At 43.5% G+C, this 26,026-nt stretch overlaps 1 protein-coding gene across 1 annotated transcript; it reads left to right on the forward strand.

Moving 5' to 3' along the window:
* Positions 1–22,471: 22,471 nt before the first annotated feature.
* Positions 22,472–25,619, forward strand: LOC113597652 (testis-expressed protein 13D-like). Its single transcript, XM_027054343.2, has 2 exons — positions 22,472–23,474; positions 24,387–25,619. The coding sequence occupies exons 1-2, from the start codon at positions 22,478–22,480 to the stop codon at positions 24,434–24,436; spliced, it is 1,047 nt and encodes a 348-aa protein (XP_026910144.1). The 5' UTR covers positions 22,472–22,477; the 3' UTR covers positions 24,437–25,619.
* The last annotated feature ends 407 nt before the right edge of the window (positions 25,620–26,026 follow it).

Here is a 26,026-nt window from a genome sequence, read left to right on the forward strand (position 1 = left end):
CCCCTTCCCACTTGCAACTCAGTAGAGGGGAGCTGACCTCTACTAACAAGCGACAAAAGATATTCGATGGCAGATCTGTGGAAAATACAAAACAAAACAAAACAACGAAACTGTCTTCCCCCAACCCCTTCCCTTACCAGATTCGAGTTTCAGAGCGAATCTTTTAAAAAAGAAAGAAACAAAAGACTTGAAGACTATAACTTGAAAACCACTTAAAAAATACCTCCGAAAAACCAAACTCTCAAGATTCAGTAGCAAAAGGTCATAGAACATTAGGTCTGGAAAAGGATATTAGAGTGTTTAGAGAAATCAACCTGCCTCGCATCTGACTCCAGGTCCAGTGCTCTTTCTACTCTGAGCTGCTGCTTACCAGGAAGCACCGTCCTTTTTAAAAATCAATGGGTGATCCCGAACATTTTGAAGCATATGTCAAATTTGAGTTCGAATAGTTAACATTTCACAGGAATTCAACTACTGGTGCTATATTTGATACATAATACATTATCCCATTACATCCGTTGACTATTCCACAGACAAGGAATTGTGGATTTTTTGTCATACAGTAGTTTTCATTCAATGGAATCCATTGGATCCACAGTTTCAAAGCAGTATTGAATAGTACTGGCATGGTTTGGGTTGTTAGCTGGGACATGAAAAAAATAGCTTTATTACACAGAACTGGATATAATTATATATATATATTTATATATATATATATATTCATGAAAATAGAATTCTAACAGTTCAACCAACTTGAGGTGGGTTCATTTAAATCATCCCCCCCACAGCAAACGTGCCAGGATTTGATTTGTATCCCATCGGCCGCAATGCACTTGGTTTTACTTAGTTGTCAATGAGAATTACTACTTCAAATGCCTTCATGGTTTTGTCCATGCTAGATTTATGATTTCTCACCCCTCCAAAATCATTACCCTAAAGTAACTTTTCTCAGGCATCTATTTGCTGGGAATCTTCATGTAGAAAACATTACTATTGTATTGAGGAGTTGTTGACAACAATAAATTGAAATAAAAAAGAAGCGTATGGTTTCCTCTTTCCAGACTGTACCACTGATTTCCCCACAGGAATACCGGGCAGCCATGTGGGTGCAAAACTTGACAGGTAACAGCCTATTCGTTTAAAACTTTTTTTTTCTTCTTCTTCCCCCGACTTTTGTTTTTTCTCTCGGAGTTTAACCACAGGAGGATGAAACTGAAAGCTGTTTCATTTCTGAGCATTTTTCCTTTCGTAGTCTCCATGCTCTGGTTTCTCAGAAGACTACTTTGTCAGAGCAAACTTCCTCTCTTCATCGAGTCCTGGTATAAATTGTTCTATTTGTTTGTGTAGGAAAGGAACACTAGGAAAAACTTTGAGGTGGGGCGAAGGAACCAAAATCCAAAGAGAAACTGCAGTTGCTTGATGAAAGCCCGGCTAAGTGGCTTTAGGGCACAACTGGCCACAAATGGTCTCCCAGAGCAAATCTCTAATGGTAATTGCAACTAAAGACAGAAATATTTCCACTCCTTTGTTTGACTCAGAGACTCAGCTGCTATAGGAACCTTCTTTCTTTGGAAGCTGCCATGGCCCAAGGTCTACTAGGTTTATATGGTTTGATTGCGGTGATGTCTGCGACCCTGATACATTTCTCCTACCTAGGTTCTTTGTTAGAGTTATTTTCCTTACTGATTTCCTCTTAAAGTATTCAAACATGATAAAGCAATTTAGCCAAATCCTACAGAAGTGTGATTTACACTGTGGTTTTTATCGAGGCAGAGAATAGAGGTTTGGATGCGTGTGGTGGTGGGGAGGAAGGATAGGATAGATGGAGGCAAAGAGCAAGGAAGGAATTGGAAGGCTGAATAGCCCTGCCTACTTCGCAAAGTTCTTTAGTTGCAGGCTAAAGGGAAGACAAGCTGATAGGAGGATCTAAAAGGTTTAATAAGGATGTGATAGGCTCTCAATCTGGCAGCTTAGTCTCCAAGATGTACTTCTGTGCAGGCTCCTGTGTGGCCATAACATCAATCAAGGTTCCAACAATAAATAGCATACTTGGGGTGCCTGGGTGGCTCTGTCGGTTAAGCGTCTGAATTCGGCTCAGGTCATGATCTCAAGGTTCCAGCCCCACATTAGGCTCTCTGCTGTCAGCAGGGAACCTGCTTCAGATCCTCTGTCTCCCTCTCTCTCTGCCCCTCCCTTGCTCACGCTCTCTTTCCTTCTCTCTCAAAAAATAAAGAAACATTAAAAAATGAATAAATAGGGGCGTCTGAGTGGCTCAGTTGGTTAAGCATCTGACTCTTGATTTTGGCTCAGGTCATGATCTCGCAGTTCATGAGTTCGAGCCCCATGTCGGGCTCTGCACTGACAGTGCAGAGCCTGCTTAGGATTCTCTCTCTCTCCCTCCGCTCCTCCCCTGCTTGTACTGTCTCTCTCTCTCTCTCTCTCTCTCTCTCTCTTTCTCTCTCTCCAAATAAATAAACTTAAAAAAATAAAAATATGTAAATAAATAAAATAGCACACTTGACAAAATGGAACAATTGGAAGGGGGATTATTTACAAAGACATTACTTATAAATGTGTAGACACAGGGAACCACCAGAGAATAGCACAATAGCCCGGGCTAGTATAAGTGAACTATTATCTTCCCCAGACCTTAAGGGGCAGGGGTAGGAGGTGGCTCCCACAACCCAGAAAGACTGAGTCCTGTACAACTTACTGCCTTGAAAGGAGTGGTGACCTTGTTGAGGGACTAAGCTAGGCCAAGGTGATCTTGTGTGTGTGTGCAGGGGGGTAATCCTACACCTGTTTATCGTTGTGTCTGAGCTTTTCAACTAAAATCTTCTCAAAAGTTTAACATTAAGTTCTCCAAAGAATAGTCCTGTTACTCCACCCTAGCATTTTGTCGACATCCTTCACTTAAAAGAAAGGGAGTTTGAAAACAGAAAGAAGCCACTTGGATTTATTCTGCTTCATCTTTACCAAAAAAAAACATTCTATAATTCAACTCTGCATTGAATGTCTGGCTTGCATAAGACATTTTCTTTCCAGAACAGAATGATACAACCTTCATAACATAGTGAACTTGAATGAGAAAAGGATTTGTCTTCCATTAAGGACAAACATGTTCAGAAATGAGAGTCAGGATAAGGTGACATCCTTTCCCTCCTCTCTAATCCTCCAGCTGATGATGTCATCTTGTAGATAGAAAATCCTAAGGAATCTATGAAAAGACTATTACAGCTAATGAACAATTCACCAAAATTGCAAGACAAAAGATCAGTATACAAAAATCAGTTGTCCCTCTATACACTAGCAGTGAACAACTAAAAAAAGGAATTAACAAAACAATGCCATTTACAATTGCACAAAAAATAAGATACTTAGGAAAAGATTAACAAAAGAAACCCAAGACTTGTGCACTGAAAACTACATAGCATTGTTGAAATAAAAGAGCTAAGACAATGGAAAGACACCCATGTTCATGAATTAGAAGATTAATATTGCTAAAATGGCAATACTTTCCAAATTGATCTACATATTCAATACAATCCTTTCAAAACTCCAACTTCCTTTTTTTTCCAGAAATTGATATGGCAATCCAAAGTTTCATGTGGAAATGTAAGGGACCCAGGAAAAGCCAAAATAGTTTTGAAAAAGAACAAATCTGGAAGACTCATACATCTCAATTTCAAAACTTACTGCGAAGCTAGAGTAATTAAAACAGTGTGGTACTAGGGAGCCTGGGTGGCTCAATCAGCTAAGCATCTGACTTCAGCTCAGGTCATGATCTCACGGCTTGTGGGTTTGAGCCCTCCCTCAGGCTCTGTGCTGGCAGCTCGGAGCCTGGAGCCTGCCTCATATTTCCTCTGTGTCTCCCTCTCTCTCAGCCCCTCCCCCACTCATGCTCTGTCTGTCTCTCTCTCTCTCAAAGATAAATACACATTAAAAGTTTTTTCAAAGTTAACTCCAAATGGATCAAAGATCTAAATGTAAGAGCTAAAATTGTAAAATTCTTAGAAGAAATATAGACATAAATCTTTGGACCTTGGATTAAACAGTGGTTTTTTAAATACAAAATTGTGCAGTCTAAAGAGATATTTCTCCAAAAGAGATATACAAATGACTAACAAATATATGAAAATGTGTTAAATGTCATTAGTCATCAGGGAAATGCAAATAAATCAAAACCACAATAAGATACCATTTCACATCCATTATAATGGCTAATAAAAAAAGGACAATAACAAGTGTTGCTGAGGATGTGGAGAAATTAGAACCCTCATAAACTGCTGGAGAGAATGTAAAATGGTGGAGGCACTTTGGAAAAAACAAGTTTGGCTGTTCTTCAAAAGGTTAAATACAGAGCTTCCCATTTGACCCAGAAATTCCTCTCCTAGATACACACCGAAGATAATTAAAAACATATGTCCACCCAAAAGCATGTGTGCAAATGTCCACAGCAGCATTATTCATAATAACCAAAAAGTGGAAATAACCCAATGTCCATCAACTGATGGATGAATAAACCAAGTGGGGCATATCCATATAGTGGAATCTTACTCAGCTGTAAAGGGTATGAAATACTGATCCATGCTATAGCATAGATAAACCTTAAAACATTATGCTAACTTAAAGGAGCCAGAAACAAAAGGTCACATATATGATCCCATTTATAAGACATGTCCAGAATAGGCAAGCCCATAAAGACACAAAACAGATCAGTGGTTCGCAGGGAGGGGCTAGAGGGAGGTGGGATAGAGAGTGCTAATGGGGATGAGAATCTCTCTCTCTCTCTCTCCCTCTCTCTCTCCATCCATCCATCCATCCATCCATCCATCCATCTGTCTATTCATCTATGTATCTATAGACAGAGGGAAGGAGAGAAATTTCTGGGTCTTACGGCAACTTCTTCTTTAACTTTTACAGGAACTGCCAAAACTGTTTTCCAAAGCAGCTGTACCATTTTACAGGCCCAGCAGCAATGTATCAGAGTTCCAATTTCTCCATACCCTTGCCTACACTTGTTACTGTCCATTTTTAAAATTATAGTCATCCCACTGGGTGTGCAGTTGTATTTCGTTTTGGTTTTGATTTGCATTTTGCATTTCCCCAATAACTGGTAATGTTGACCATTTTTTTTCACATGCTCCTTGACTGTATATTTTCTTTGGAGAAAATCTATTTTCAGAGTCTGTGCTCATTTTCAGTTGGGTTGTCTTTTTACTATTTTTGTTAGAGCTATTTATGTATTGTGGATATTAGACCCATATCAAGTATAAGATTTACATAACTTTTCTCCCATTTTATGGATTGTCTTTTCAATTTCTTAATAGAATCCTTTGAAGTAAAAAAACTTTTAATTTGGGCGAGGTCCAATTTATAGAGTCTTTCCTTTGTTGTTTGTGCTTTTGGTCTCATATCTAAGAAACTCTTTCCTAGCTCAAGGTCATAAAGTTTATTCCTATGTTTTCTTCTGTTTTGGAGTGTTTGCTGGTCCACTTAGATCTATAACCATTTTGAGTTACCGCACTCTTTTAATTACTATAGCTTTGTAGCAAGTTGTAATTGGAAAGTGTGAATCTTCCAACTTTGTTGTTGTTCTTCTTCTTTTTTTTAAGTTTATTTATTTGGGTGCCTGGGTAGCTCAGTTGGTTGAGCATCCAGCTTCAGCTCAGGTCATGGTGTCGTGGTTCGTGGGTTCGTGGGTTCGAGGCCCATACAGGGCTCACTGCTGTCAGCACAGAGCCCGTTTCAGATCCTTTCTGCTCCTCCCACACACACGTGTGTGTGTGTGCTCTCTCTCTTTTTCAAAAATGAATAAACATTAAAAAGATAAGAAAGTTTATTTTTGGAAGAGAGAGCATGAACAGGGGAGGGAGAGAGAGAGAGAGAGAGAGAGAGAGAGAGAGAGAATCTCAAGCAGGATCCACACTATCAGCATGGAGCCAGATGCAGGGCTCGAACCCACAAACTGTGAGATCATGACCTGAGCTGAAATTCAGAGTCGGATGCTTAACCAAGTGAGCCACCCAGGTGCCCCTGTTCTTTTCAAGGGCGTTTTTTTGGATTTTATGCATCCTTTTAATTTCTATGTAAATTTTTGGATCTGTTTGTTAATTTCTACAAGAAGAGTTCTATTTCAATGGTTGCTTTAGGATTTATAGCAGGTTTTTCTCAACCTCAGCATTGTTGACCTTTGAGGCCAGCTACTTGTTTTGGGGGCTGTCCTGTGTATTTTACAGCATCCTTGGCCTCTATCCAATAAATACCAGTTTGGGAAACGAAACATGTCTCCAGACATTGTTGAATCTTCCAGGGTTCAAAATCACCCCTTATTGAGAGCCACTGGTTTAGAGTTTACATCTTTCACAACACAATCTACCTTTAAGTCATATTCTACCATTTTTCCCATTCAGACATTCTGGCTATTGTTATCAGACATTTTACTTATTCATATGTCATAAGCCCCACCACACATTTTTACTATTTTTATGTAAACAGTTTTTTAAAGAAATTTAAATAATAAGAAAAAAATCTCGTATATTTAATCATGGGGTTGCCATTTCCAGGGCTCTTTACTCCTTGGTCCTGCAGACCCAGGTTTCCAAATAGCATCATTTTCTTTCTGCTTGAAGAACTTCCTTTAACATGTTTGGTAACGCAGATGGTTTCTTTTGGCTTTTGTATGCCTGAAAGCCCTTATTTTTGCCTTTGTTTTTGAAAAATATGTTGATGAGTACAGAATTCTTGATTAAGAGTGTTTTCTTTCACTTCTTTAGAGATGTCGCTTCACTGTCTCCTGGCTTGTTTCTCCACATGTTAACCTTTGCACATATCATATCTTTTTTCCCCTTACTGTTTGTAGGATTTTCTCTTAACGCTATTTCTAAGCAATTTGACATCCTGTGCCTCGCGTAGTTTCCATGCTCCTTGTGCTGAGAGTTCACTGATCTTCTGGGAGCTGTGGGCCTATTGTTTCCCTAAAATTTAGAAATAACTCCGCCATTATCTCTTCTCCAAATATTCTTCCAGCTACCACCCTCACCTCGTCCTCTCTTTCTGGGACTCCAAATACATACATGCATCTCTCTCTCTCTCTCTCTCTCTCTATATATATATATATATATATTTGCCTGAAATTTTCCCACAACTCACTGATACACTGATCTTTTTTTCAGTTTTTTTTTCTAAATTATTTCGTTGTGACTATTTTCTATTGTTATATCTTCAAGTACACCAACACTTTTCTCTACAACTGGTAATCTACCATTAATCCAATATAGTGCTTAGTTCATCTCAGATATTGTAGTTTTCGTTTCTACAAGTTTGATTTGGGTCCTTTTTATATCTCCCATGTCTCCACTTATTATGTCCAGCCTTTCTGTAGTTTATTGAGGATGTGAAATACATTTATAACGACTTTTTCAAAAAGATTAGATGCTTAAAGATCTGTGGGCAGTGGTACACGGCCCGGCCCACTGGTTGGGAACCCGGGAGGAAAATGATCGGAAGATCGCAGGCAAAAGAGTTTGGGCTATTGATGAGCATGTGGCAATGTCGACAAAGCGTGAAGATCTTTATATCACTTGTTAATACTCACCAAACAGTGTCTGCCACGGAAGAGGTACTAAAAAGCCAAGTAAACAAAATGACTTGGTCAGTTGACATCAGCCAGTCACTTCAGTGCCAGCATGTTGAGCACACGAACAAGGTGACTTTCGTGGCAGAGGTAGAGACTAAATATGGGCCCAATGGCATGGATTCATACTCACCAAGACTGGTCTGGCTATTGCTACCTCTGAACCTCTAACCTGCCAGCCAATTAGGGCAACAAGGAGCATCTGGTATGGCATCATCACTTTACATGTCCAACTGACCATTTGGTGACAAGTTGACTACAATGAGCCACTTCACTCTTGGATGTACTAATAGTTCATTTTCACAGCAATGGATGCATATTCCTGGGATGGGTTTGCCTTTCTTAATCACAAGGTCCCAGCCAATGCTGCTGTGTGAGATATTACAGAGTATTTGATCAATTGGCATGTGATAGTACATCAGATTGCATTAAACGAGGGGATGCATTTTATAGCAAAGGAGATACAAGAATGGGCTTATGACAATGGGATCTACTGGTTCCATACCATATGACACCCCCTAGAAAGCTAATATCCTGACAAAGTAATGGAATTGCCTGCTGAAGAACAACAGCTGAAGCGCCAACTCAAAGGCGATGTTTGTGAAGACAGAATCCTATTCTCCAGAATACGTTAAATCCAATGAATCAAACTTTTTTACACGGTGTGTGTCCTCAACTAGAAGAATACATGAGTTTAGGAACCAAAGAGTGGAAGCAAGAATAGCCACACTTATCATCACTTCCAAGGACACACTTGGGGGACTTTGTGTTTGCCATCCCTGCAATTCTGAACTTTCTAAAGTTAGAGGTGTTAGCCCTGTAGGGAGCCTGCTAGATCTAGCCCAGCATTTCTCAACCGTGCCACTAATGACGTTGGAGGCTAGGTAATTCTTCATTCGCAGGGGCTGTCCTGTACATTGTAGGATATTTAACAGCATCCCTGGTTAGATGCCAGTAGCACACTCTTCCCAGTTGTGATGAACAAAAAATGTCTCCAGATATTTCCAAATGTTCCCTGGGAGGCTGAAGTGCCCCAAGTTGGGAATCACTGCTCCATCCAATGAGGGAAAAAGAAGATTCATATTGAACTACAATTGGTGGCTGCCACCTGGGCATTTTGACCTCCTTATGTCCAGGATCCAGCAGGCAAGAAGAGGAGTCACCATTTTAACTTGGTCAATTGACCCTGACCATTAGGAGACAGGGATACTATTTTTTTTAATTCTTCAGTTTATTTATTTATTGTGAGAGAGACAGAGAGAGCACAAGCTGGGGAGGGGCAGAGAAAGAGAGAGACAGAGAGAGAGAGAGAAGCCCAAGCAGGCTTTGCAGAGTCAGCACAGAGCCCAACATGGGCTCAAACTCACAAAAACATGAGTTCATGATCTGAGCCGAAATCAAGAGTCAGACACTTAACTGACAGAGCCACCCAGGTGCCCCTGGAGATAAGGCTACTATTGTACAATGGGAACAGGGAGCAACTGTTGGAGGATAAAGTAGTCTCTAAGGAGAAGCATCTGCTAGGTTAGACTGCTATTCTGTTAGAGATCTGCCCAGTAAGGAGAAAAGTCCAAATGGATACACACAGTTTGTTATTCACATAGATAGAATAAGCAAGATCAGCACAGTGTCAGCTCCCCACATCCCTAATCACGTAGGATGACACTTGAACCTCAGGGGTCAGATAACAGACTGCTAGATCACTGTTGTGGAGGAACCAATTCTAGACTACAGCTAAGAGGTGTTAGAGCCTGTATCTATATGCTAAGGAGGCCGAGGTAGATAGCCCATGTCTCACTGAAACCAGAGAGTAGACAAGAGCCTGATTCATGGCATCCTCCTTCAAGATAAGGAAGTTCATGCGAAATAGCCTTGTGACAGCTCCTCACAAGATTTCTATCTTGCCACGTTCTTTGGTGCTCCGCCAAGACTTAGGTCAAACCAATTGAGCCTTGCCTATGTGGCCTACATAGATATATGCAAGGTTGCCAGGGTGCCATGGTTGAGCCATTTCCCTAAAGGTATGTGTGTGGAACCCAGGTGATCCACTTGAATATTTCTAGGTACTGCCTTTCCCAGTTAGGATGATAAATGGACAGGTGTGGCCATCTTGGACTGAGAAAGATGTGGTGAGAAGATTGAAGCCACTCAAAGACAAAGGCCTGGGTCATACCTGTAGGTGAGCCACTGAGACAACAGAGGTGGTAATTGGGGGTGAAAGGAATTTAAAATGGATATTAGAGGAAGGTGATGATGACCGCCAATTGTGAACCCAAGACCAATGTCTGTAGTGTTGACTGTAGTTTGTAACACTAACCTCCCTCTTCTAAGTTTCCCCTCAGGAAGAAACACCTTATAGAGTCCGGTAGAATGTGCCCCCCCAAAAAAAAAAATACAGAAAGAAATGTATCTGGGGCACCTGGGTGGCTCAGTCAGTTGAGTGTGACTTTGGCTCAGGTCATGATCTCACGGTTCGTGAGTTCAAGCCCCACATCAAGCTCACTGCTGTGAGCGCAGAGCCCGCTTTGGATCCTCTGGCCCCTCTCTCTCTGCCTTTCCCCCACTCTCTCTCTTGCTCTCAAAACTAAATAAAACATTTAAAAAAAGAAATGTATCCCAGTGGCACAAATGGTACATTGTGGTAGACAAAGACATATACGACCTAGATGCCTCTTCAAGGAAAAACTTGCTGCTCAGCTCTGGAAAGGGCAGTCAGCAGACCACATATAGCTGTCAGTGTCTTCAGGGTGTGCCTCAGCTGCAGAGTCTCTCTTTGCCCAAGTTACACCCTTCCTGTGACAGCCCACATCTAGTAACTGTGAGTTTGACATGGGACCACTCTGACTGGCAGTATTCATTCCAAAGCTCTTTGCTGGATCACCGAAGTCTTTGGCCTATATCACATTTCAGCTTCTCCAATGGCCCAATCCTACTTCATCTGCCTTTCGTGGGTGTTGATCCCTAACAAGCGTCTGATACCCTAACTCCATTTCAGCATTTGTTTCTGCAGAACCCAAACTGGAACACCAATGATGATATTCAGATCCAGACTTAGAGGAAACAACATATTCTTGATACGTTAAAATATATTCTGCATTGTCGTTTTTTGTGACATAAAGTTGTCCCTTATAATCCCTTTAATGTCTGTATGAATCTGTAGTGATGAATCTGTCTCTCGTTCCTTACACTGGTAACTTGTGTCTTTTTCACCTTTTTTTCCCTAGTGAGTCTGTCTGGAAGTTTATCAGATTTCCTTAAAGACCAGCTTTAGATTTCATTGATTTTCCTCTATTTCACTGTTTTCTACCTCGTTGATTTCTGTTCTGATTTTTAAAATTATTTTGCATTTAATTTACTCTTATATTTTTGGTTCCTTAATTGGAAACTCAAGTCATTGAATTGGACTTTCCTTCTTTTCTAATGTAAGCATTTAGTTCTGTAAATTTCTAAGTATATTTAGATTTAAAAATAACATATTTAAACATGTTTAAAATTCCCTGGGGGAACCTGGGTGGCTCAGCCAGTTAAGTGTCCAACTCTTGATCCCAGGATCGTGTGATGGAGCCCCTTTTTGGGCTTGGCACTGAGCGTGGAGTCTGCTTGGGATTCTGTCTCTCTCTCCCTCTGCCCCTCCCCCAGTCTCCCTCTCTCCCTCTCTCACTCTCTCCCTCTCTCTCTCTTTCTCTCAAATAAAATTTAAAAATATTAAGTTTCCCTCTAAGTAAGCTTATGCCTTAGCTACACCTCAGTAATTCTGATACGTTGTGCTTTTATTTTAATTCTCTTCAAAACACTTTCTAATTTCCTGTTTGATCTTCCTTAATTCATGAAAAATTTAAATTTTTTATGTTTATTTTCCAGAGAAAAAGAGAGAGACAGAGCATGAGTGGGGAAGGGGCAGAGAGAGAGGGAGACACAGAATCCGAAGCAGGATCCAGGATCCGAGCTGTCAGCACAGAGCCCGACGCAGGGCTCGAATTCATGACCTGAGCTGAAGTCGGACACTCAATCGACTGAGCCACCCAGGTGCCCCAACTCATGAAATATTTAGAAGTAGTATTACCTAGTTTCCAAATATTCAGGGATTTACATATATCTTTCTATTATTGATTTCTAATTTAATTCCGTTGTGGTGAGACAACATACTTCATGTTATCTGAATGATTTTAAATATATTGACTTCTTTTATAACTCAGAATATTGTCTCTCTTGACAAATGATCACTTGAAATGTGTATTCTGATGTTTGTGGGGAAAAGCATTCTATAAATACCAATTAAGTTGATTAATCATACTTTTCAAGTCTTCTTTGTGTTTGCTGCTCTGCTACCTACTCTGTTTGAAATTAAAGCTACTATTTCAGCTTTATTTCGATTACTGTTAGCATGATGTTTTTTTTTTTTTCAATTTTTACACTCTAGCCTATTTGTGTCTCCATATTTAAGGTGATTTATTGCAGACCACACCTAGTTGGGTCTTGGATTTTTTTCTTTTTTTTAAAGTTTATTTATTTTGAGAGAGAAAACATACGCAGGGGAGGAATAGAGAGAGAAGGAGAGAGAGAGAATCCCAAGCAGGCTCCACACTGTCAGTGCAGAGCCTGATGTGGGGCTCAAACTCATGAACTGGGAGATCATGACCTGAGCCAAAACCAGGAGCTGGATGCTTAACTGACTGAGCCACCCAGGTGCCCCAAGGGTCATGCATTTTTTCTTATCTTGACCATCTCTATCATTTACTTGAGTTGTTTAGACCATTTCTAAATAACGTGATTATTGATACGATTGCATTTAAATCTACCATCTTGCTATTTGTTTTCTGTTGGTCTTGCTTGCTTATTGGTCCCCTTTCTTCTTTTTCTGCTCTAATTGAATTAATTGGGTCTTTTTAAGATTTTATTTTTGAGTAATCTCTGCACCCAGTTTGGGACTTGAACTCACAACCCCAAGATCAAGAGTTGCACGCTCTACCAACTGAGCCAGCCAGGCACTCCTGAATTAATTGGGTTTTAAAAATGATTCCACATTATCCCCTTTATTGATTTATTAGCTATATTGCTTGGTTTATTTGTTTGGGTTTTTTTTTAGACATTGCTTTAGGGTTCATAGTAGATATTTTTAACATTTCACTGTCTACCTTGAAGTCACATTATACAACTTTTCATATAGTGTAGGGAAGTTACAACAATATACTTCCATTTTAATCTTTGTGCTATCATCATATGTTTCTCTTCTACATATATTGCAAACACTACACTAAAAATGTTACCTCTTTTTGGCAACGTGACTTTTAATAACTGAAATGCATTATGTACTATTCAGAGTATGGATGCATCAACATGTATTTAACCAATTCCAAACTGTTCATTAAGGTTATTACCAATTTTTTTGTTGATATAACAAATTATATAGCAATAAACATTCTGGGGCAAAACATGTCTATGCATATTTCTTGTTTTTTTAAAGATTTTATTTTTAAGTAATCTCTACACCCAATGTGGGGCTCAAACCCACAACCCTGAAATCAAGAGCCACACGTTCCACCAACTGAGCCAACCAAGCACCCCTCTTTGCACATTTCTGATTATGTCTTTAGAATAGTTTTTTATTGTGGTAAAAATACACATAGCAAAATTTAACATCTTAACTATTTTTAAGTGTATAGTCCAGTAATGTTCAGTATATCTACATTGTTGTGAAACAGCTCTCCAGAACTTTTTCATCTTCCAAATCTGAAACTTCATACTCATTAAAACAACTCTTCTTTTTCCCCCTGCCCCAGTCCCTGGCAACAAGCATTCTACTTTTTGTTTCTGTGAATTTAGATACTTCATATAAGTGGAATCATACTGTACTCGTCTTTTTGTGGCTGGCTTATTTCATTTAGCGTCATGTCCTCAAGGTTCATCCATGTTGTAGTATGTGACAGGATTTGCTTTATTCATTTCTTTGGATGCCTTTTCTTCTGAGTGTATCATCTGGAATAGTTTCCATTGCTACATATTCAAGTTTCCTATGTTTTTCCTTCTGCAATGTCTAATTTGTTGTTAATCCCATCCAGTACATTTTTCAAATTGCACAGTTCTCATCTTGGAATGAATCACCTGTCTTGATTCCAACATACGCTGTGACGAATGCTAGGCTCAGGAGAAAGAAAGGTTTTACCCTGGGACCATTTGTTTGTGTGTCCCAGTCAGGCATTTGGCTGTCATTCTATAGAGCACTCATGGGAAAGAGTACACCCTGTGTAATATACAGGCCCCTTGAGTGATTGCTCATGTGGAGGAAGATCGGTCACTACTAGAAAAGCAGTTATTATTTAAATATTTTAGTTATTGAATCCACATTTCTAAAGGCAGAGGGCTCACTAGGACCCTACAAAATGTTTTATTGCTGTTGCTGTTGTCATTGCTGCTGCTGCCTGTAGCACAATAAAGATCTTGATCCCCAGGGTTATAAGGAAAATCCCCTCTAGCACCCCTATGCATAGTGAAAGGGTAAATTCAAACTCAAGACTGAGGTCCTTAAGCTGTATAAAGCAACCACTACCATGGGAGAGGCTCTAACACTAATGATATTTATCTGAGGTTTTCTGGAGAAAGAAATTTATAAAAACAGGCAGGGTGTGGGGGGTGGGGGGGGCGCCTGGGTGGCTCAGTCGGTTAAGCATCCAACTCTTGATTTCAGCTCAGGTCATGATCTCACGGTTCGTGAGTTTGAGCCCCAAGTCAGGCTCCACAGTGACAGTGCGGAGCTTGCTTGGGATTCTCTCTCTCTCTCTCTCTCTCTCTCTCTCTCTCTCTTTCTCTGCCCCTCCTCTGCTCATGCTCTCTCTCTATCTCAAAATAAACAAACTTTAAAAAAAAAAAAAAGCAGGCCGGGTAGAGAGAACTTCTCCAATATATATCCAATAGCGAAAGAAAGAAAGAAAGAAAGAAAGAAAGAAAGAAAGAAAGAAAGAAGAAAACCAGGAAGGAAGGAAGAAAAGAAGGAAGGAAAGAAGGGAGGGGGGGAGGAATCTGATCTGGATATAGGGAAAGAAACAAAGTAATGAAACAGGTCCACAATTTGACCCAAATGAGGATCTAAAAAGTACTAAAAGAATTTATAAAACAAAAAATATAGAAGTGTGTTGATTTGATTTTGCACCTCTACAACTCAGCTTCTGGATTAACTTTAATATCTTCTGAAATGCATCAACTGGCAACTTAATCAATACTTGGGGGCAAATTGTAGTAACACCTAAGTATCCTTCTAAATCTGAACAGCACAACCCCTATAATCTTAGGGGAGTTACTGTAACATGAACTAGAGGACAGTTATGCCTCATTTTAACTATTAGGACAATAGCCTTGCCTAAATTCCCTGTGATGGTAGCACCCATTGTCCTAAAATATCCAATAGTAAAGACCCAGATGCTCAGACCTAATGGGAAATAAATTAAAATTAAATATTTGGCACTTACAAATTGGCTTTTAAAAGTGAGACCCATTTTTTAAAAAGTGGGGGGTTGCATGGGTGTCTCAGTCTGTTAAGTGTCCAACTCTTGATATGGGCTCAGGTTGTGATCTCACAGTTGTGAGATTAAGCCCTGAGTTTGGCTCTGTGTTGAGCATGGAGGCTGCTTGGGATTCTCTCTCCCTCTCTCTCTTCCCCTCCCCTGCTCATGCTCTCTCTCTCTCTTTCTCTCGCTCTTGCTCTCAAAATAAATAAATAAATAAATAAATAAATATATAAATAAACATTTAAAAAATAAAATCACGGGGTGCCTGGGTGGTTCAGTCGGTTAAGTGTCTGACTTCAGCTCAGATCATGATCTAACGGCTCCTGAGTTCAAGCCCCGCGTCGGGCTCTGCACTGACAGCTCAGAGCCTGGAGCCTGTTTCGAGTTCTGTATCTTCCTCTCTCTCTGCACCTCCCACACTAGTGTTCTCTCTGTCTGTCTCTCTCTCTCTTTCTCTCACTCTCTCTCTCAAAAATAAATAAACATTAAAAAAATTTAAAAATGAAATCACATGCACCTTCTCCCTTCTACATGCCTGTTAAAAAAGCTAATAAGGCCCAATGTAAATTTAAATAGGGCCTTCCAGGATTGAAACCCTTTATATACGATCTATTTAGAGAAAGAGTGATTGTTAACCACTGCTCCTCCATTTAACAGTCCAATTTGACATGTTCTTAAACTTGGAAAGAATGATTTTTGCAAAAAAGATTTTTGCAGCCTCAGAGCTGTGATCCCACTCATTAGGGCCTCATATTCAAATTTATTGAAATCACTGACTCTATCTAGTCAGCAACTGGCAAATATTTTTCCACAATGGATCTGGCTAAATTGTTTTGTTTAGTGTCTATTCTAGTCTCTCCCCCCTGCACTTTGCCTTCACCTCCTAACGGACACGATATACCTTTACCTGGCTCTCTATGGAGTACCACAGTAGCCTTGCCAACACGCACAGTCTTTGCAGACATTATCTTAAGTGCATCCAGTTTTTTCCAGGGGCGCACGTGTAGCATTATATTCATGATGTCCTCCCCTGAGGATGTTCATTCAACACACTTATTTGGGACATACAAATACTCACAAGGGAGCTCGGAAAGGGGGATGGGCCATTGCTTCACACATAGTGCAAGCTCTGCCATCTCTAAATTCCTGAAAATTATTTGGGAAACCAAGGGTCCCTCCATACCCAACACTGTCAAGAAACAGCTATTGACCCTCTCAACTCCCACAGTATTACAACAAGCCCAACATCTCTTAGGCCTTTTGGGTTCTGCAGGCAACACATTGCTCATTTACAAATTTTCCTTAATCCCATTTATGCAGTTATTTCAAAATCAGCCCACCTTGAATGGAGTCCCTTCCAACAAGAGGCCCTAGACTCTGTCAAAATTGCAATATAACAGCCACTCTCATTAATGCCCTTCCATCAGACTCCTTCCGTGGTTGAAACTTTCGCAACCTTCTCTCATGACTCCTGGAGTCTCTGGACCACCCATAGTGGCCATAAGTTACTTAAGGGCTTCTGGTGCAGAAACCTGTCTTCCTCAGCCCTGTGCTGTATGCTAGAGGAACAGCGATTGCTGGCCACATACTGGGCTTTCCTGGAAACAGAGGTCCCACAGGCCCCGAGCCCATGATCCTTCATCCCCATCCGCCCACTATGCACTGGGTCATGGAAACGGTACCCATAAGCTGGCCGGGACCACAAAGGCCTCCTTTGCAACACAGAGCCCAACCTAGGCCCTCTGGCATATCCCACCAGCAGGCCACGTGGCCTCCTCTGTCCTCAGTTCTTTGACAGGTGGCATGGTGTTGGAAGAAGCCACCCCTCTACCAGATCCCTTGGCTGCCTGGGGAGCCCCCTGGGATCAACTGAGTGAACAGTAATGGGAGTTTGTACATTTTACAGATGGTAATGACACCATCACATGTGACAGAAGTTCGCTGGAGAACTACCGTTTACGTCCCTTAACCAGGACATTCCTGGTAAAGGATAAGACGCAAGGGTTAACACAATTGGCGAAACTTCAAGCGTGCATCTCAAAACGATTTTCCCTGGCCAAGAATCAGCCCCAGCCGCACCATTTTACAGACTTGTAGACTGTTGCCAGTGGTCTGGCTCTCTGGTCCAGCCAATGCAGCAACAATGATTGCTTGTCTGAGCTTTCACCCTTTCGGGTAAAGAACTCTTGCCTCATAGATACCCCACGTACAATCAAGGTCCAGCATGGCTGTACGTATATCCTGAAACCACAATACAAGCCCTTACCAAGACATTCTCTTTTTTGATGTTTATTTATTTATTTTGAGAAAGACAGAGAGACAGAAACAGCATGACCGGGGGAGGAGCAAAAAGAGAGGGAGAGAGAGAAAATCCCAAGCAGGTTCGGCACTGTCAGAACAGAGCCCGACGTGGGGCTTGAACCCACAAACCTTGAGATCATGACCTGAGCCGAAACCAAGAGTCAGACACTTAACTGAGCCACCCAGGTACACCAGGCCCTACCAAGACACTCTTTATCCCCTTTGGAGTGCCAAACATTACTGATAGTGACCAAGGAACACATTTTTGTTTCTCAGCAAACAAAATACTGGGCTCTTGAGCAAGATATTCAGTGAAACTTTCCCTTTCCTTACAGGGTGCAGGCTTCAGGCCTCATAGAGTGACATAATGGCTTATTTAAACAAATCCAAATTCAATTAAATGAAGCATGGTACATTTTTGTCATCACTCAAATATCCAGTGCTATTATAATGAATTATAATGAATGAGTTATAGTGAAGAGTCTGACTCCATTTTTTGATGTCTGACTGCTGACAGCTTTTAAGACTCAACCCTCACTCTCTCCCTGTGTCCCACATCTGGGCAAGCTAATTAGAAAGCCTGAGTCCTGGGGCGCCTGAAGGCTCAGTTGGTTAAAAGTCCAACTCTTGGTTTCACCTCAGGTCATGATCTCATGGTTCATGAGTTTGAGCCCTGCACTGGGATCTGCACTATCAGGCTGAGCCTGCTTGGGATTCTCTCTCTCCCCCTCTCTGCCCCTCCCCTGTTTGTGTCTGTTCTCTCTCAAAATAAATAAATATACATTAAAGAAAAGAGAGAAGGGTGCCTAGATGGTTCAGTCAGGTCATGATCTCGCGGTTTGGGGGTTTGAGCCCCATGTCACGTTCTGTGCTGACAGCTCAGAGCCTGGAGCCTACTTCGGATTCTCTGTCTCCCTCTCTCTCTACCCCTTCCCCACTCACACTCTGTCTCTCTCTCTGAAAAATAAACAAATATTAAAAAACATTAATAAACATTAAAAACATTAAAACATTAAAAACATTAATAAAATATGGGAATGCAAGCTGGTACAGCCACTCTTGAAAACAGTATGGAGGTTCCTCAAAAAACTAAAAATAGACCTACCCTACGACCCAGCAATTGCACTACTAGGCATTTATCCACGGGATACAGGTGTGCTGTTGCGAAGGGGCACATGCACCCCCATGTTTATAGCAGCACCATCGACAATAGCCAAAGTATGGAAAGAGCCCAAATGTCCATCTATGGATGAACAGATAAAGAAGGTGTGTTATATATGTACGATGGAGTATTAGTTGGCCATCAAAAAGAATGAAATCTTGCCATTTGCAACTACGTGGATGGAAGTGGAGGGTATTATGTGAAGTGAAATTAGTCAGTCAGAGAAAGACAAAAATCATATGACTTCACTCATATGAGGACTTTAAGAGACAAAACAGATGAACATAAGGACATGGAAACAAAAATAATATAAAAACAGGAAGGGGGACAAAACAGAAGAGACTCATAAATACGGAGAACAAACTGAGGGTTGCTGGAGGGGGTGTGGGGGGGATGGGCTAAATGGGTAAGGGGCACTAAGGAATCTACTCCTGAAATCATTGTTGCACTATATGCTAACTAATTTGGATGTAAATTTTAAAAAATAAAAAATAAAATTAAAAAAATAAAATAATAAATAAATAAATAAAATTTAAAAAGACCATAAAAAACATTAATAATTTTAAGAAAGGAGAAAGAAAGGAAGAAAGAAAGAAAAGAGAAAAGAAAAGAAAGAAAAGAAAAGAAAGAAAAGGAAAGAGAAGAAAGAAAAGAAGAAAAGGAAAGAAACCCTGAGTCCTTCCTCCTTTGGTTTCAGGAGTTTCAAACCACACGAGTCTCTGTTTCTATCTCTCTCAAAAATAAATAAACATTAAAAAAAAACATTTTAGGGGCGCCTGGGTGGCTCAGTCGGTTAGGCGTCCAACTTCGGCTCAGGGCATGATCTTGCGGTTCATTAGTTCGAGCCCTGCGTCGGGCTCCGTGCTGACAGCTCAGAGCCTGGAGCCTGTTTTGGATTCTGTGTTTCCCTGTCTCTCTGCTCCTCCCCTGCTCATTCTCTTTCTCTCTCTCAAAAAATAAATGAAACATCAACAAAATTTTTTTAATTTTTTTTAAAAAGAAAAGGTATTGAATATGAATCTAATCACCAAAAAATAATCAGACAAATCCAGATTACAGAAAGAACAGCTGACCTGGACTCTTCAAAAATATCAGTATCTTTAAGAAAAATAGTCGAGTGGAGGTTCCTCAGAAAATTAAAAATAGACCTACCCTATGACCCAGCAATAGCACTGCTAGGAATTTACCCAAGGGATACAGGAGTGCTGATGCATAGGGGCACTTGTACCCCAATGTTCATAGCAGCACTCTCAACAATAGCCAAATTATGGAAAGAGCCTAAATGTCCATCAACTGATGAATGGATAAAGAAATTGTGGTTTATATACACAATGGAATACTACGTGGCAATGAGAAAGAATGAAATATGGCCTTAGGTAGCAACGTGGATGGAACTGGAGAGTGTGATGCTAAGTGAAATAAGCCATACAGAGAAAGACAGATACCATATGGTTTCACTCTTATGTGGATCCTGAGAAACTTAACAGAAACCCATGGAGGAGGGGAAGGAAAAAAAAAAAAAAAGATTAGAGTGGGAGAGAGCCAAAGCATAAGAGACTGTTAAAAACTGAGAACAAACTGAGGGTTGATGGGGGGTGGGAGGGAGGGGAGGGTGGGTGATGGGTATTGAGGAGGGCACCTTTTGGGATGAGCACTGGGTGTTGTATGGAAACCAATTTGACAATAAATTTCATATATTAAAAAAAAAGAAAAATAGTCGAAGGTACTGTTCTATGATCTAGATTAAAGACTAAAAAAAAAAATGAAATCCATGATTCTTTTTGAAAAATTTTTATTTATTTTTGAGAAAGAGGCACAGAGCATGAGCAGGGGAGGGGCACAGAGAAGGAGACACAGAATCCAAAGCAGGCTCCAGGCTCTGAGCCGTCAGCACAGAGCCCGACGTGAGGCTCAAATCCACAAACCATGAGATCATGACCTGAGCCGAAGTCGAAGTCGGACGCTTAACCCGACTGCGCCACCCAGGCGCTCCTAAAATTCAATCTTCTTAATATTGCTTCCAAGGCCATTGCAAGATGACACTTTTATTTATGTTTCCAACATCATCTTATTCCACTGCCTCCCTAACTTACCAGGCTCTTGCCACTCTGGGATCTTTTCTACTCCTTGAAGATTTGAAAATTTTCTACAGCAAGACTTTTGCCACTGGAATTCTGGGCCTCAGTTCAAATGTCCCCTTCTCATAGAGACCTTCCCTAAACTCTTATTTACAGGGGACAATCTCAAACCCCTGTGTAGACTCTATCTCTCACGTCAACTTACATATTAACTTGATGACACATGCCACAACTTATAGCTGCTTTGCTTATTTACTTACTTTTTTATTTATTATTCCACCAATGAGAAGGTATAAGTAGCACGAGGGCTGGGAACTTTTCAATATTTTGCACCACTTTTTGTCAAATGCACTTACTGTGTGCTTAATAACTATCTGATCATAACCATGGCTCTGATGATTAGGACAAAAGTCTAGGTTGGAAATACAGAGTTGTGATTTGAAAGTGGTGTTTAAAATTACGGGAGTGAATGAGCTCACCCAAGGAGAGCACACGGAATGAAAAGAGGAGAGGTCTGAAGACAAAACTGGGAAAACACCAACGTGGAGTCTGTGGGCTGAAGAACAGGCAGTTCAATGAAAGATCAGCCAGAGAGATAGGACCATCAGGGGAATTTGGTATCCCGGAAACCAAGACAGGATGGAGTGCCTATCAAGGAAGGAACGGTCGCAGAATTAAACGCTACTGAGAAATCACGTGAAAACGAACTTGCACAGCAGCCACTTGCTTTGGTGCTGAGATACCGACCTCTGCTGACTTTCACGGAGAACCGTCGCTAAAGTTTCGGGAGATGAAAACCAACGTGCAGCAGGTTGAACGGGGAAGGCAGCACAATGAAGCGGACAGAGCTAGACTACTGTCCAATGGGAGGAGAGAAAGGCCAGGATAGGGCGCAGAGGGAGGAAATTATTCTAAGCACAGAGGGACCTCGAACAGGTTTACTGTACGGGAGAAAAATGTCCAGTCTCACAGAATGGGGCGTGGGGGCGGGGATGCAAGAAATACGACGGTTATAAGATGCATCGAAGTCACCGAGGAAATAAAATAAGATGCATCGAAGTCGCTGAGGAAATAAAATAGGAAGGACTAGGGTCTAGAGCTTGAAGATAGGGTTTGGCAAGGAAAGCTGAGGGACTCCACAGCTCGGTCACTCGATTTTCTCCACGAGAGGAACTCCAAGGTCATCCGCTTAGGAGGAGGAGGGTAGAGGGCAGACCCCTTGAGACCATGGAAAGTTTGATACAGCACCCAAGAGCCACGGGAGGGGGAGCTGAACCAAACAGGAGCCCCCCCCAACCATGCACGACACCCCCGACCCCCAGGTTAGAAATTCATTCAGCGCATCCGGGTGTTGTCCTTCAGAAGCCCTTGGGAGCAAGAGTCGCCTCCGTGCTCTCGGCAGTTTCCTGCACGGCCGCCTGCCCAGCCCGTCCGGTAGGAGGCGTTGTGCCAAGCAAAGCGGGCAGAGTCCAGTGCGGCCGCCAACCGGCCTGCCAGACGGGGCTCTCTCTCCCGAGAGACCGGTCCCAATAGGCCTTGCGGCCCATGACTCAGAGCCCAGCTCTGTGACGTGCTACTCCGTCGCCCTGACAGAGGCCAGCGTGGCGCGTCGGCCTCACGCCGTGTCAGGAGAACGGGTGGGGGAGAGAGGAAGGCCGAAGGGGAGGCCAGGACTGGGCGAGGACTGAAGTAAGACCGACGGGGCAGGCGGTGAGGGGCGGATCCGGAGGCCAACGGCAGCGGAGGCCAACTTCCAGCGGCGGAGGCGGCCCGGCCGGCTGACTAGGCCGCAGCGGCCATGGCAGTGGATTTCGGTGACCCCAAGAGCGGCTTTCGCCACAACGAGGTGGTGGGGTTCATCAACGAAGAGGTGCTCAGTAATGGCGGCGGTCCAGACTTCTACGTGACCTTCTGCTCGAGGCCCTGGAACGAGATCGAAGACGAGCTGCTGTCCGTCGTGGCCGACCCGCAGGTGCCGCGCGCCGTCAAGAGGGCCTACTCCTGGAGCGCGCTGGCCTTGAGCGTGCGTGCGGCCGCGAGGCAGCAGGAGCAGCAGGGGCGCCGGATCCAGCGGCTGCAGCAGCAGCTGGAGGAGCGCGAGACCACCACCTGGGCCCTGGCCTCCCAGCTGCAGCGGCTGCGCGAGGAGCGCGAGCAGGCGCTCTCGCAGCTGCGCGGCGCGCAGCACCACCTGCAGCAGGCGCTGGACGAGCGCGAGTCCCTGCGCGGGCAGCTGCTCCACACCCAGACGTGGCCCCCGCAGGTCTGGCCTCAAACACAGCAGCTCGCGACCGCGACCGAGGTGTGGCCCCTGATCGCGGAGGAGCGGAGCGACGTGCTGGGCGCAGCTCGGCTGCAGCGTGAGCGGGATGCGGAGATGCAGAGCGAGGCCCGGACGGCCTCGATGACGGCGACCACGATGCCCGGCGTGCTTCACGTGCCAAGACCGCCGTACCCCTGGGCCCAGGTTGTTCAACCCCCTGTGCCGATGCCATTCCCCATGCCGTTCCCGGTGGCGTTCCCCCATCCCCCACTTCCCCCACCCAGAGTCGTGGCAGAAGCAGCGTCAGGAGCGGCGTTCCCACCCCAGAGTTCTCCTGGGGGCGTCTGCCCCCCGGGCATGTGGCCTGCATTGGGGTCCCAGGAGGAGACGTCCCTGCCGTGGGACCAGAGGAGCCACGTCCAGGAGGAAGGTCCCGTGAGGTCCCACTTGGTAAACCCCTCAGGGGGCAACTGGAGCCACGGAGACGCGATGAAGCAACCACCGCAGGGCCTGATGCCCGAGCGAGAAGATGGTAAGAAAGCCTTTGAAACCCAGTGAAAGGAGAACCCGCCTGAGACCTGGGGAGGAGGGATTGGGACTGCCCATAGCGTAGGGCGTGATTAAGCTTTCGGGATGCTTGGCTTGGGGGGGGGGAAGGGGGGGGAAAGAATGCAAGAAAGTCTGTATACTAAGCCACGTGGGAAGCCTTGACCCCAAACAAGCTCCTCACCGAATTTAGGCAAGTAGGAAAGAATGGAGACATATTCCAAAGAGAAATCAATTTCTGGAAGCCCCCTCTGATCAAAAACTGCCTCTTTTATTTATCTCATAGAAAAATCAAAAACGCCCCAAATTGTTCTTTATCCTACCATCAAGCAATAACCATTTTTAATACCTTAATCTAGCTATTTCCACAGGTGGATCTCTTTCCCCAGTTTCATATTACACGTGTGTGTGTGTGTGTGTGTGTGTGTGTGTAATGTGCATTGTTTTCTTTTTAAATATAATCTATTGTCAAATTGGCCAACATACAGTGTGTACAGTGTGCTCTTGGTTTTGGGGGTAGATTCCCGTGATTCATCGCTTCCATACAACACCCAGATTCTATTGAATATGTTAATTAATCATTTAAAGGAAAATTCCTCCGGCTGCATTTAAGTTCACAGGTGGCTGACCCTGGATGGCTCTTACCGACTGGTTGACACCCTGGAGAGGCTGTCGGGAGGAAACACTCTTTTTCTCTTTTATGTGTTCTCATTAACCTCCTCTCTCCCACAATAGCAGGCCTGCGGCTAAGAACAATCACACGTTTAGAACACACACCCGGGACGCTTTTCCTGGAGAATGCTGTTGTTACGCCGTGAACTGCAGCAGGGTTCGTATTTGTTTCTTGATTTGTTTTTACAACATTTACCACTGAGGGCCTGTTCTTTGTGTCTCTAAGCTCCAGGAACCTTCCGTGAAGTCGAAGAAACTCCAGCTCCCAGCGTGTGAATGAACCCTCCTGAAATACCCGCTGGCTCCCAGCAGGCCTCACCTCAGTGAGACCTCAACTGCCTGGAGCTAGTAGAGTGTGAAGAAATCAGGGAAAAGGCGACATTCTGGCACACATCTTGGAACAAGGGAAAGCAGACAGATTTTGTTAGCATTGGAGGCTTCTGTTGCAAAAAAGGGTGCGGCAGCAGATTTCAAAGGGTCAGTGGGAGGATAGTATTAAATTTTATAGGTTATAGTGAGTTTGTTGAATTTCATTCATTAATTCATTGAACAAACAGTTCTTAATTGGTCAGTATCTGTTAGTAAGTACAATTATATGTTAGGTGTCTGGTGCATGCACTATAAACCAACGGAACGACTTTGGTTAGATGACAGAAGAGCCTAATCTGAGAGCCCGTATACACCGGCGGGGGGCGGGGGGTCTTTGCCCCACACGTAGTACGGCTTTGGCGCGGCCCCAGTGGAAATAACATCAAGATCCATTTCGATGATTCTGGAGGCGTCATCAGAGACACTTCCGTGGCAGGGCTGGAATGACTCTGCCGCCCAGTGCATCAATCCCAACGGAGATGGATAGGCGGTGGCGAAGATGGCGAAATTAGCCTCACAAAAGTCAAGGCGGGACTTTTCTGACAGTCCAGCTGATTCCCTCCCTTGAGAAGCACCGTTCTTTTCCTGGTTGTCTGAAAGGGCTGCATACTTGAGCCCTCAGCCTCGGGCCTCCCTATCCCAAGCCTCTTTCCAGTCAAGAGTGGATGAAGAACAAAATGGATTCCGAGGGCAGGCATCGTGCCATGGACGGTGCTTCTCTCAGGAAGGCTAACTGGATTAAAAAAGAACTGCACCAACATTTTTGGGAGCGCCCCCGGGCCCCTTCTCTTCCATTGGCTGTCCGCTCCCCGGGGGTGGGAAGTTCGACGGTCTCCAGTCTGAACAAAAGGTGTTCTTGAGTTCCCCCAGGGAAATCCCGGCCCACCAAGTTCAAACTCTTGTCAGAGGTTTCTGATCATAACAATAAAGAGCGTGCACCAGCCTGCCGTGTCTCCTGGGTGCTGTGTCTCCTCGGGGCAGGCAGTTGAAACCTGCATCTTCCCACAGTCCCACCGAAGTGAGGGAAAGTTCGATCCCATAGACTATTAGGGGGCCTCTCCTCTTCCGGCCGGTCAGCCAAGAATGGGAGGAGGAGGAACGTCCCTGAGGCCTTCAGTCCACTGTGATCGTCCCTGTGCCTCTCACTGATCGTCCCTGTGCCTCTCACTGTCCGCGTCCTCTCACAGTCCCCTGAAGGCGGGCCTCTCTGCTGCTCCTGGGCCCGTGGGGCACTAGAGGTGAGGTGGAGAGGGGGCTTCTGTCTAGGCCGGGAGCCCGAATGCCTGTGTCCAGGCTCCCCATGTGCACCAAGAAGCCATTTCCCCGAGGCCCCGTCTCCTAGACGTCCGAGCAGAAATTTCCCTACTGCGTTTCTGTCCCGCAAGGCACTGTCCCCTCCCTCCTATGCATAATCCCATCGAGGTGCCCAGGATTCTGGAAAACAGCCAGGTTCTGGCAGAAATGTTCCCCGAGGCAAACGGAGTGGAGCCTGGCTGC

The sequence above is a fragment of the Acinonyx jubatus genome, chromosome X, assembly GCF_027475565.1.
Source record: "Acinonyx jubatus isolate Ajub_Pintada_27869175 chromosome X, VMU_Ajub_asm_v1.0, whole genome shotgun sequence".
Taxonomy (NCBI): Eukaryota; Metazoa; Chordata; class Mammalia; order Carnivora; family Felidae; genus Acinonyx; species Acinonyx jubatus.

Bases quoted from the DNA above. Each gene is read 5' to 3' on its own strand.
- LOC113597652 (XM_027054343.2), top strand. From the start codon at position 22,478: ATGGCAGTGGATTTCGGTGACCCCAAGAGCGGCTTTCGCCACAACGAG. The intron at 23,475-24,386 runs GTAAGAAAGCCT...TGTGTCTCTAAG, and splicing joins GATGCCCGAGCGAGAAGATG to CTCCAGGAACCTTCCGTGAA.